This window comes from Thamnophis sirtalis, unplaced genomic scaffold, assembly GCF_051295495.1.
Source record: "Thamnophis sirtalis isolate CommonGarterSnake01/CBP01778 unplaced genomic scaffold, rThaSir2_p1.2 scaffold_13, whole genome shotgun sequence".
In the NCBI taxonomy this organism is placed as follows: domain Eukaryota; kingdom Metazoa; phylum Chordata; class Lepidosauria; order Squamata; family Natricidae; genus Thamnophis; species Thamnophis sirtalis.
This window is the reverse complement of record NW_028261393.1, coordinates 42,814,308-42,827,130: the sequence shown is the minus strand read 5'-3', so window position 1 is coordinate 42,827,130 and position 12,823 is coordinate 42,814,308. Positions and strand designations below refer to the sequence as shown.

The window sequence follows — 12,823 nt, the reverse complement described above, 5'->3', positions numbered from 1 at the left end:
ATGGGTAAAATGAGGGCCCAGATTGTTGGAGGCAATTGGCTGACTCTAAACTGCCTAGAGAGGGCTGTAAAGCACTGTGAAGTGGTATAAAACTCTTAAGCGCTATTGCTATTCTATTGCTGTTAATGATAACTACTATGCCCCCCTGATTTCATGGTGTCTGCCTTAAGCCTTTATAGAAAAACACCTTGGAATTGGCCATTTCTCCCTTGGAAGAAGAATCATTTTCTCCATTGTATGTCTTTTTAAAGGTTGAAAAAAAAAGAGATGTTGTAAGAGGGACAATAGCCAGGATTAACTTTTTGTAACGTTCGACTGTTTCTTCTGTGATGTTGGAAGAGGAATTCTTTGTCCCACATTTTCCCAGGAATGGATTGTGAACAGATCTTTCTTTTCCTTGTAGGCAGTAAATGGGAAATCGCCTATAAAGGTTCCACGAGAGAACATGTATGTGCCCATCTCAAGCCTGGCATTTCCTACAGGCTGAAAGTGTCCTGCGTTAGTAGAGGGGGACAAAGTCAGGTGAGAGGAAAAATATGTCTTGGAAAAAAATGCAAGCCAAGTTTATGTTTTGTATTTGTAAGGTTAGGGGACACAGTGGCGAAGACGCTGAGCTTGTCGGTCAGAAAGTTTGGCGGTTCGAATTCTTGGTGCTGCGTAACGGAGTGAGCTCCTGTTACTTGTCCCAGTTTCTGCCAACCTAGCAGTTTGAAAGCATGTAAAAATGCAAGTAGAAAAATAGGAACCACCTTCGGTGGGAAGGTAACAGCATTCTGTGCGCCTTCGGTATTGAGTCATGCCAGCCACATGACCACGGAGACGTCTTCGGACAGCGCTCTTCGGCTTTGAAATGGAGATGAGCACCGCCCCCTAGAGTCAGGAATGAGTAGCACATATGTGCGGGGGAAGCTTTACCTTTACCTTATTTGGTATAGTTGCACATTGTCCTTGTTTAGATTGTGTTGCAGTTGGAATTTGGAAGGAGGAAAATGAGAGGATTTTCATACCTACAGAGTAAAATAGTGGAATACAACAAATCCAAGTCTCTTCTTGCCAGTTAATTGATTTATTTGTTTTATGGTAGCCCTTGACTTTACAACAGTTCATTTAGTGACAATTTCAAGTTACAACAGCACCTCAAAAAATGACGTATGACACATTTTTCACACTTACGACTGTTGCCACATCCCTATAGTCACATGATCCAAATTCAGATGCTTGGCAACTGAATCACATTTATGGCAGTTGCCGTGACCAGGGGGGGTCATGTGATCCTCTTTTACGACCTCTTGTGACAAGCAAAATCAATGCGGAAGTCAGATTGGCTTAAGAACCATGCTACTAGCTTGAAAGCTGTAGTGATTCATTTAACAGCGGGGGAAAGAAAGGATCGTTAAATGAGCCAAATTCATTTAATAAATTTCTTGACACTGTAATAGAAATTTTGGGTTCAATCGAGGTCATAAGTTGAGGACTACCCGAAATTGTATTTGTTTTGAGGTGTGGCATATTTTTGAGTTGGGTGGCTGGCTGAAGGTTTAAGTAAATCAGCAAGTAACGTGTGATTTCTTTTTTTAGCCATCTGATGTCCTCACTGTCCAGACCTCAGCTGTTCCCCCTGGGCCCTGTCATCCTCCGTGTCTGTCTGGCAAAGCCAAGCCTAAGGAAATGACTCTGCAGTGGGGTAAGAGCCCAGATCGTAAGAAAACAGAGTATAAAATAAGATAAAGGTTCCCCTTGCACATATGTGCCAGTCGTTCCCGACTCTAGTGGATGGTGCTCATCTCCATTTCAAAGCCGAAGAGCCAGCACTTTCCGAAGGCATCTCTGTGGTCATGTGGCCAGTATGACTAAATGCCAAAGGAACACACTAAGCTGTTACCTTCCCACCAAAGGTGGTCCCTATTTTTCTACTTGCATTTTTTACATGCTAGGCTGGCAGAAGCTGGGACAAATAACGGGAGCTCATCTATTACACAGCGCTAGGGATTTGAACTGCTGACATTCTGATCGACAGGCTCAGTGTCTTAGTCACTCAGCCACCACCATCCCTTCAGTATAAAAACATTTAAGTGCAATAATTCAATTAGACTAAAAGGACTGTGTAACCCAGAAGGGGTGCAGGAACTCCCCAGAGTCCTATCCAATCAACCCAGAGAGTAGTGGGGGTTGTAGTCCAAAACCACTTAAAAATATAACGTGATAATGGACCTGCCTCAAGAATTCCCATCTCCTCTCTCTCTCTCTCTCGAATAAATCTGGGACTAAATGCAGCTCACCGTACTTTAACAGCGATGTTTCTGTCCCCAGAGGTTTTAGAACACAGTGAAATTCTATAGTTCTGGGAAAGGTTGGAAAGGCCCAATAAAATTTAAGGGACACTCTAAACTGAACCATAACAAAAATCAAAGTGGCACATAAATAAGCATTACAAAACAAAAAACAAAGTTATTTTTTCTCTGGAATTGCTACAAGGCTGATTGAGCAGTGAGGCAGTTAGTTGAGCCAAAGGTATGGTATGGAGGCATCTTTGGGGCTCTGCCTTGAAACGGGGGTCACTTTTCCCCTCATGATTTTCTTCTTCTTCATCATCACTTTTATGACTGCTGGAAAAAACAACAACAGAGTAGCAACAAGCAAAAGAACAGACCAAAATAATCCCTCTCTCTTACATAGTTAAAGTTAAATATAACTTTCCTAATTATTCCGTATTTTTTTGACTACGACGCGCCTAGCTTTTGGAGAGGCAAACAAGATTTAAAAAAAAACTGTATCCCGGAAATTTCACGAACCATTTAAGTGAACTAATTGTTTCCTGCAAACTCCACTCCCCTTTCGCTCCTCTTTTATTTCTTCTGGGAGGGTCCATTCATCGTCCACCTGTGGCCTTACTCCCAAGTCGACCCCTGTTCTTTAGCTCTTCCCTTCGTATGGCAACTCTGTGCATGCACACACTGGGAATAGGCTCCAGCTGTTCATCTGCCTCACTGATGTCCAACTCCGAAGGCAGCTGATAACTGGCATACGGCTCTGGCCCCCTCTCTGCCTCCGACACAGAGCCCTCATCAGACCCTTCCCCAGACTCCAGGACTGGCCCATCTTCCTCCCCAACCTTCTCACTGTCTGAGTCTGCTGCCAGTTCTGCTGGCCACTGGCAGGCCACAACACATGATCATGTCCTGTTTTGCAGATCCTCCTTCCATAGATGGGGGCTCAGAGGTATCAGAATACCTTCTAGAAATGGCAAACAGCGAGCAAGAAGAACACCGGCAAGCCTACCGGGGCCAAGCTTTGGAATGCACCGTGAATGGACTTCTTCCCGGGAGAACCTACTGCTTCTGGATACGGGCAGCCAACAAAGCAGGGGTATGCATTTTGGTTCTTGTTAGAGAATAAATGGTTTGTTTAAAGCAGGGGTTGGCAACCTTAAACACTCAATGAGTCACAGAGGTCCTAATCAAAAGCCTCCCATTCGGTTCCCCCACCATAGAGTCTCCTCCTAGCGTGGCATCCCTTTTCCTCTACCTGTCCTAACCGAAAGCCCCGTCAATTGTGGATCCGACCGCCGACAGGGAGCTGCAGCAGAGGGATGAAAGAACCACATGCGGCTCCAGAGCTGCGCGCTGCTGACCCCTGGTTTAAAGCAATGTTTTTCAAACTTGGCAACCTCAAGATGGCTGGACTGCAACAGCCTGATGGCCCAGCGAGTTGGAGAGTTCTAGGAGTTGAAGGCACCCCTCTTAAAGTTGCAAGTTTGAAAAGCCCTGGTTTAAAGCATCTGCTGGTAGAAATCTTACAGAATGTTCAGGAACAACCTGGAAACTCCAGTCTTGAACTCTGAACGGCTGGGTGCAGGGGTGGGTTGCTGCCGGTGTTGTTGCTGGTTTGTTTCGCGCGTGCGTGCAGTTGCCTGTAAAAATGACTGAAAAACAAGCCGGCAGCGGCGACTAGGGAACCGGTTTGGGGGTGTGGCCAGCCTGCCACTCTTACCAGTTCGCCAACCCAGTCCCAAGTTTCAAAATCTTCCAGGATTCTAATAAAAAATGTTTGCAAAAAGCATTTATCTGCTTCCAGTTGCTACCAGTTCGCACCGGTTTGGGCGAACCAGTAGCAAGTGGAAGCAGATAAATGCTTTTTGCAAACGTTTTTAATTAGAATCCTGGAGAATTTTGAAAGCTGCTCCGGGAAGGAGAGGCTGAGCATGACCCAAAGTCTTGGAGAAGACTTGCATCCTTGGTCCACTGTTATTAAGGAACTCCACATCCTGATTTGCCTGATAAAGCAGGAAATTTTATCTCCTGTAGAGGAGAAAGAAAAACAGCGGGAGAGAAAGATGTGTTTCTTGGTTCCTCCCCACCCCCAACCCACTTTCCCAGCAGTTTGAGGGAAGAAAAAGGCAGGAAGGTTGGATTATTTATGGAGCTACAACTCATCAGATAGTGATTACATTAGGATCCTTAGATTTGAGCAGGATGTAGTTTTCATCTTAATGGGCTTAAAGGTTTCTTCCTGAAGCCCCAGGTCAGAGAGGCCTAGCAGGAAGAAGCATTACAATGATCAGATTTGGGGTTCTGCAGATAATCTATCCAGCATAGTTTTCTCTTCCACATATTTTAATTCTGTGATACACTAATAAAATTGGACTGATGGAATTGCAGACAAAGGTGTATTCCTTTGACCTAATGCCCTTCAAATATTGGAGCAGAACAAGATTAGGCATGGAACAGTGTCTGAACTCTGAAACTGGCATATGAGCCGAGACTAAATCAAGACCAGACGAAACTAAATTTGGTGGTTTCGTTGAAGACTGGAGAATCTTTTTGTTCACCAAACCTGAAGAATCTGTTGGGAAGCCATAGATGATGTAATAGTTGCAGTCCTTTGATATGCATTGACTTGGTGGGTCTCTCAGCGGTTTTTTAAATTTTAAGGTATTTTTTTCCGTGCAGCTCGGCCCTTCCTCAGAAAAGGCAGAGATCTCTACAGCTCCAGGGCCCCCTGATCCATGTTTCACCCCCCTCTTAACGTGCAAAACTGCTACTTGTATAGTAGCTACGTGGGAGGTAAGTGGTTTTTTTCTTCTCCCTTCCTTCTTTCCCTCCCTCCCTTTCTTCCCTACTTCCTTTCCTCTTCCCTCTTCTATTTTTCCTTCCTCCCTCCCCCCTTTCTTCCCTACTTCCATCCTTCCTTCTTTTCTTCCCCCCCTCTCCCTCCCCTTTCTTTCCTATTTTCTTTCCTATTCCCTCTCTTCTATTTTTCCTTCCTTCCTTACCTCCGTCCCTCCCACCCATATATATGGGTGTGTTTCTATTGCCCCCTTTTGAGAACGTTTGAGTTTATAAATGCAAATGTTAACCTCTCACCCCTTTCCTTTCTAATTTCTCCAAGAGCCCGCCGTGTAATGGGGCAGAAGTTAGCGAATATAGACTGGAATGGGGACAAATGGAGGGATCTATGCATATAGTCTATACTGGCCCTCTGCTGTGCTATGAAGTGAAGGGACTTTCCCCTGCAACTACTTATTATTGCAGAGTACAGGTATGTATGTGTAGATTTGGGAAACTGCATTCTTTTTTCTGAGATTTTAAAACTTTGCATTATGTTAAGGCTGTGAGCTTGTTTATAAAACATATGAAGAACGGTTGCTGGAACTGGGCATGTCTAGTTTGATTAAAAGAAGGACTAGGGGAGACATGATAGCAGTGTTCCAATATCTCAGGGGTTGCCACAAAGAAGAGGGAGTCAAGCTATTCTCCAAGGCACCTGAGGGTAGAACAAAAAGCAATGGGTGGAAACTAATCAAGGAGAGAAGCAACTTAGAACAAAGGAGAAATTTCCTGACAGTGAGAACAATTAATCAGTGGAACAACCTGCCTCTAGAAGTTGTGAATGCTCCAACACTGGAAGTTTTTAAGAAGGTGTTGGATAACCATTTGTCTGAAGTGGTCTAGGGCTTCATGTATATATTCAAGTGATTTTTTTGGCAATTTCTTTCTTCTGAGATTTTTTTTTTTTTGAAGTCGTTTTAAGCTACAGCATTGGGATTTTCTGATAGTCCCTTTTTTCCTGCAATATTGTTTTAACCAGCAAATCAGTCAGGTGCTGCCATCTTGTGTAGCAAAAATGTACTGTTACTACTTTTACTTTTATTATTTCAGAATAGGAACATTTAAGGGAAAAGATTCTTAAGTCAAAGAGGAATTTGGTGATGTCAGTTTGTCATCAAACTCCAAGGAGTTGAAAAACAACGTTTTTCAAAGTATTGTTTTATATTTTTTGATCTCTTCTGCAGTAATCTTAGTAGGATTGGACAACTCCTTTCATTTGGACTTTTTTTTTCACCGGTTCGGGTGTGAAGTTAACACCACCCAATGTCTCCCTTCCAATTCAGAGCTAAATAAAGCTTCATGAGTATTAGGATAAAAATAGTGATTTGTCTTTCTTAACTTCGATGGACAACCTTCAAATCCCAAAAAGGAGTTATTTCTTCTCTTGGTGGCCTAGATCAATGTTTCCCAACCTCGGCAACTTGAAGATGTATGGACTTTAACTCCCAGAATATTCCAGAAGCTGATGGCGTTTTGCAAAATTCTGGGAGTTGTTCACATGTTGCTGAGTTCTGAGAAACACTGGCCTAGATCAATCTCAGTTGCTCATGCTTGGCTAGGAAAATGGCCTCTGTAGCCAGTTGATTGAACTCCTTTCTAGGATGCTTGTTCTTACTATTATTATTGGTCTGGTTATTTAGGATTAAATGCACATCCAGGGGTGTCCATGTTTGCTAGGCTGGGATTAAAATAGAAATAAACCTAGAAATAAGGAGAAATGTTCTGACAGTGAGAACAATCAACCCATTGAACAGAAGTTGCCTTCAGAAGTTGTGGGAGCTTTATCCCTGGAGGCTTTCAAGAGGAGACTGGACTGCCATCTGTCAGAAAGGGTGTAAGGTCTCCTGCTTGGATGGGAGGTTGGACTAGATGATTTACAAGGTCCCTTCCACCTTTGTTAATATCAAAGCAGTTTACAGAGTCAGTATATTGCACCCAGCAATCTGGGTCTCCATTTTACTGACCTTGGAAGGAAGGATGGCTGAGTCAATCTTGAGCTGATCACAACCGAACTTCTGACAGTGGGCAGAGTTAGCCTGCAATTATGCATTCTAATCACTGCACCACCATGCCTTGTCTTTTATCTAACCCTGATATCTTGCTCTCTATATAGGGATTCTAGACAGAGATTCATTTATCCAGTTTTGAAGAGGTTACCCACCATGGAGTGTGATTATTATTACTTCTTTCAGATCCGAACTTAAAAATATCCTCCCAAGTTGTCCAGTTTTGTGCTACCATCTGTACAATCAATTTTCCTGCAAGGATGACCTGCAAGGTCCCTTCCAACTCTATTATTCTGTGGAACAACGTCCCTTCAGAAGTTGTGGGAGCTTCATCCCTGGAGTCTTTCAAGAGGAGACTGGACTGCCATCTGTCAGAAAGGGTGTAGAGCAGGGTGTCAAACTCAAGGCTCCAACCCACAAGCTGCTTAGATCTGGCCCGTGGGGCCTGCTGGAAATATCAAAGGACAGGTCTTCACATGCTCCCCCCCCCCCACGTGGCCCATTTTTGGCCTCCTGTAGCACCCTGTTGACCGAAAATGGGCTATGGGGAGAGCCTCACGTTCATTTATGCTCTGCTCTACAAAAGAGTCAAGTCCCATAGCAGCTGGAGACTTTAAGTAGGGACTCTTAATCTCTACATTATGAAATTGAGACTATTTGTGCCAGAAAGCAAATCTCCTTTTGTCTTTTGCATTCAAAGGGGAAAAAATGCATCTTGAGCATTTTTGTGTCAAGCACCCACAATGGTCACATCCACCCCTGGCCACTCGAGCAACCATCACCTCTGGCCCTCCGAAGTCAAACACAAATGTTATCTGGCCCTCAGTGATATTGAGTGTCAGCATTCCAAATACCATCCAGAATGAAATCAGAGTCTAAGGCATACAGTAGCTTTCATCAAAGTTCCAATTTAATAAGAGAGACATGTTGGTACAATCTGTGGAAACCCGAATCTGAAAGCTTCCTGGGTTTTCCACCCAGTTGAAAGTTCACGATCTTGTCCTCACACCCACAAGTCCATCACATGGTCCAATCTTCCTCTGCCACGCTGGCATTTCCACCCATCTAGTTCCGGTCAGTTGCAGAGGTGCGGAGACAAAGGATGACCTTAGTCTTCTAGAAAGGAATGTTTTATTTTGATAACAACATATTCTACAATTCTACTTCTTATTATTCGCCCTCCCAATTCCCCCACTAATGAAACAGCATAGTAAAGAAAGAGTGTGTGGCAGGCCAAAGATCCTAAAAGGAATATGACTGCAGGCCTGACATTGAGTTTGACACCCCTGGTGTATGGTCTCCTGCTTGGGCAGGGGGTTGGACTAGATGACCTACAAGGTCCCTTCCAACTCTGTTAATCTGTTAAAAAAACCAAAACATCTGGAGAACATTGTGTAGAGGAGCCTAGATGCAGATGCTTGAGACTTCACGCTTGTTGTTCACGCTTCCCTTTCTCTGTTTTTTCAGGCTGTGAATCTGGCTGGCCCTGGACTATTTGGGGAAATCGGCACAGTGACGACCCCAGCTTCAGTGCCAGCTGCGGTGGCAGTATTGAACCTGCTTGACGAAGATCAGCTGGAAGGCCCTCTTCCCCTCTCCACGTGCCTTGCTCTTCACTGGGAGGAGCCTTGCTGCCATGGGGCAGAGATCATTGGCTACCACATAGAGTATGGGGAGAAACAGGTCTTAACGGTCAACAGAGTCACAAGCCATGTCCTAGAGAACCTGCAACCTGACACTTTATACAGGTGATTGGCAATTTTTGATCCCAGTACGGGTGGTTGGATGGGCCAGCTCGAGTCTGAAGAACTTCATTTACCTTTTCACCTGGGCTTCCCAAGATCATGAAGCAGACTCCTCGTCTCGATAAAACCTCTTTTATTTAGTTTAAAGGAAATTCCTCTCCAGCAAAGTCCTAGCCAACAGTCTTTCATGAGATTTAACAAATACAGACCTTTATCAGGCTTGGAGAGTTGCCAGGCTGATATCTTCCAAACGCCATGCTGTAGCAGCAATTATATGGCAAGAAGTTAGGAACAGATCTTCACCCTAATGAATTGAACGAATTGTCTCCTGCAAACGCCACTCCTCTTTTGCTCCTCTTCATTCCCTATGGGAGGGGCCATTCACCATCCACCTGTGCCTTTACTCCTGAGTCGGCCATTGTTCTTTTACTGTCCCCTTCTCCTGTCAGCTCTGTGCATGCGCACACTGGGAACAGGATACAGCTGTTCTTCGGCCCCACTGATGTCCGAATCCAAAAGCAGCTGGTAACTGTTGGACAGCTCTGGTCCCCTCTTTGCCTCTGACCCAGAGTCCGCATCAGAGCCTTCCCCAGACTCCAGGACTGGCCTATCTTCCTCCCCAACCTCCTCACTGTCTGAGTGTGTCACCAGCTCCGCTGGCAAACCCCAACACTTAAATTTGTATGCTGCCCATCTCACTGTTGAACAACTCTGGGTGGCACACAATATCTTCACTGGTAATTCACAATTTTCAACAGTTTGTTTAGTGGCCGTTCAAAGTTACAACGGCACTGAAAAAACGTAACTTGTGACCGGTTTTCACTCTTATCCCCCGTTGCTGTATCTCCATGGTCACACGGTCAAAAAGCAGATGCTTGGCAACTGACTCCCATTTATGATGGTGGCAGTGTCCCAGGGCCATGTGGTCACCACCTGTTGTGACCTCCTGACACGCAAAGGCAACACAGTTCCCTTCACAACTGTGTTACTAACTTAAAGCTTCAGTGATTCACTTCACCGCTTTGCAAAATAGGTCGCAAAGGCAAATATCCCTTAACTGTTTCCCTTAGCAGCAGGAGTGTTGGGCTTAATTGTGGTCATACGTCAAGGACTGCCTTTAAATCAGAGCAAAGATTCTGTGGAGGCCCTCCAGCATCCAGCAGAGCTGGCAACAGATTCGGACAGTGAGGAGGTTGGGGAGGAAGATGGGCCAGTCCTGGAGTCTGCAAAAGGCTCTGATGAGGGCTCTGCGTCAGAGGCAGAGAGGGGGCCAGGGCCGTATGCCAGTTTTCAGCTGCCTTTGGAGTCAGACATCAGTGGGGCAAAAGAACAGCTGGAGCTTGTTCCCGATATGCGCAGAGCTGCCAGGAGAAGGGAACTGCTAAGGAACAAGGGTCAACTCAGGAGTAAAGCCACAGGTGGATGGTGAATGGCCCCTCCCATAGGAAATAAAGATGAGCGAAAGGGGAGTTTGCAAGAGACAATTACTTCGCTTAATTGGTTCATGACTCTCAATGACTCCTTGCCAAGTACAGCTTTGTGTTTTGCAGATATCGGCCTGGCAGCTCTCCAAGCCAAATAAGGTCTGTGACTGTAAATTCACCTTTGAAAGACTTTCCTGGATGTGAACCGAGAGGAATTCACAGTAACTTAATAAAAAGGTTTTGTCGGGACAAGGAGTTGGCTTCCTGCTCTTGGGAAGCCTCGGTTAGAACAGATTCATTCATTTAGTCCCTCAATCGCTACAGCCTTCCTCTCATACCAGGGACTCTGGGTGGGGATCGTCTGCAAACGTCAACTTTTACCTCTGTTTTACTCCCTGGCAGAATCCGAATTCAGGCCTTCAACAGTCTTGGAACTGGTCCTTTCAGTCCATCCATCAAAGCGAAAACCAAGCCTTTACCTCCGGATCCTCCGCACCTGGAATGCGTGGTCTTCAGTTACCAGAGCCTTAAGCTGAAGTGGGGGGAAGGTCCTAGCAGGGCTTTAATTGCCAACCCCACCCAGTTCAATTTACAGATGGAAGACAGGCTGGGCAGGTGAGATCATACTGGGGAATGTGTTGTCTTCCCCTTCGTGTCTGGACTCAGAGTACGGAGGGGGAAAGTTTCTTTTTTTAAAAAAAAAGTTTATTTTTTTATTTTTGATTCTCTTATGATAGTTAACCCAGTTACAGTTTGACTCAGTCTATCCAGAAGTCTAGGGAAAATTGGCCCAGAATTTCATTGTAGCTTGTTGAAACCAGTAATTGGGTCTAGCATAAGAGCATCTACCCAAGCTTTCTCTCCTCCTGTAGTGATAGAAGGGGAATCACAATCTGAGGTGGAAAAAATGGTAAACTCCAGGCTGAATAGGGGTCAATTTCTCTTGAAATTGTTCCAGGTGTGGCCTTAACAAGGCCTTATAAAGTGGTATTAACACTTCACGTGATCTTAGCAATAGCAATAGCAGTTAGACTTATATACCGCTTCATAGGGCTTTCAGCCCCCTCTCTAAGCGGTTTACAGAGTCAGCATATCGTCCCCACAGTCTGGGTCCTCATTTCACCCACCTCGGAAGGATGGAAGGCTGAGTCAACCTTGAGCCGGTGAGATTAGAACCGCTGAACTGTAGATAACAGTCAGCTGAAGTGGCCTGCAGTACCGCACCCCTAACCACTGCACCACCATCTTGATTCTATCCCACCATCTTGATTCTATCCCTCTGTTTATGCAGCCTAGAACTGTGTTGGCTTTTTTGGCAACTGTTGCACACAGCTGGCTCATATTTAAATTGTTGTCCACTAGGACTCCAAGGTCCCTCTCACAGTTACTACTATTGTGAGAGGGATCTTGAAATCCTAGTGGACAACCATTTAAATATGAGCCAGGAATGTTTCTTTGAAATGGCGGCTCAGAAACAATAAATTCATCTCTAAAAGAAATTTTCCTGCCTGATTGGAGGTTGTCCCAAAGGTGCTTTTTCCAAGGGCAACTGGGCTTTGTGTTTGGACTGGAGGGTTCGAGTACTTGTCATATCTTTTCTCTTCCTGTTTCAGGTTCATCACTGTCTACAGTGGCCCCTGCCACACCTATAAGGTGCAGCGACTTAGTGAATCTACAACATACTATTTTAAAATCCAGGCATGCAATGATGCCGGGGAAGGGGACTTTTCCGAAGTTTACGCATTTGCCACAACCAAATCGCCACCGCCTGCCATGAAAGGTGAGGGGCATTGAGCATATATTAATGCCGTTCATAAATGGGGCAGGATTCTACCCCTTAAAAGGAGAGGCTCTTCAAGGCATAACTGTTTGCTTCTGCTTTGATGAGTTAATACTTTACGCTGTGTGTGGGTTTGTGTTTGATGACCAGTATAGTTTTGAAAGAAATTAGGCTGGTTTAGTTAAAGGCAGTTTCTCCTCCTGTCACTTCGGTTTAGAAAAAATTTAGATGGCCCTCGGATAAAGCGCACAAAATGAAGTGAAATGCAGAATGTATCAGTCTTCCCAAACCTTATCCTTAATTATCCAAAATCACGTATTAGAAAAATCCTTTGTCAAGATTCCAAATAGCATCGAAAATGTTGCTCAAAGTTCCAATTTATTAAGAGAGCCATTTTTGGCACATCTGTGAAAACCCAAATTTGAAAGTTCCCCAGTTTTCCCCACCTAGTTGAAAGTTCAAGATTTTGCCCCCACACCCACAAGTCCATCACAATGGTTCAATCTGCCACTGCCATGCTGGCAATTCCACCCATCCAGTTCCAGTCAGGCACAGAGGTGCAAAGACAAAGGATGACCTTGGCTTTCTAGAAAGGAATTTTGTTTTGGCTACATATCATCTAACTCCGTACAATCCCCCCTCCCATTTTCCCACAATAGAAAAGGCATAGTAGAGTAATAGAAAGTGTGGCAGGCCAAAGATCCAAAGGGAATATGGTTGCAGGCCCTGACATCCTTATTTACATATCCCTGTTGGGATT

At 44.8% G+C, this 12,823-nt stretch overlaps 1 protein-coding gene across 2 annotated transcripts in view; it reads left to right on the top strand.

The window, feature by feature from the left end:
* Nucleotides 1-12,823, top strand: part of LOC106549156 (fibronectin type-III domain-containing protein 3A) — a 69,213-nt gene that overhangs the window by 49,696 nt on the left and 6,694 nt on the right. For both annotated transcript variants that reach the window (XM_087728333.1, XM_087728334.1), the window contains exons 17-24: nt 404-522; nt 1,579-1,684; nt 3,191-3,366; nt 4,950-5,063; nt 5,389-5,538; nt 8,582-8,862; nt 10,686-10,898; nt 11,897-12,063. In XM_087728333.1, the coding sequence (XP_087584459.1) occupies nt 404-522; nt 1,579-1,684; nt 3,191-3,366; nt 4,950-5,063; nt 5,389-5,538; nt 8,582-8,862; nt 10,686-10,898; nt 11,897-12,063 (1,326 nt within the window). The remainder of the gene's footprint in view (nt 1-403; nt 523-1,578; nt 1,685-3,190; nt 3,367-4,949; nt 5,064-5,388; nt 5,539-8,581; nt 8,863-10,685; nt 10,899-11,896; nt 12,064-12,823) is intronic.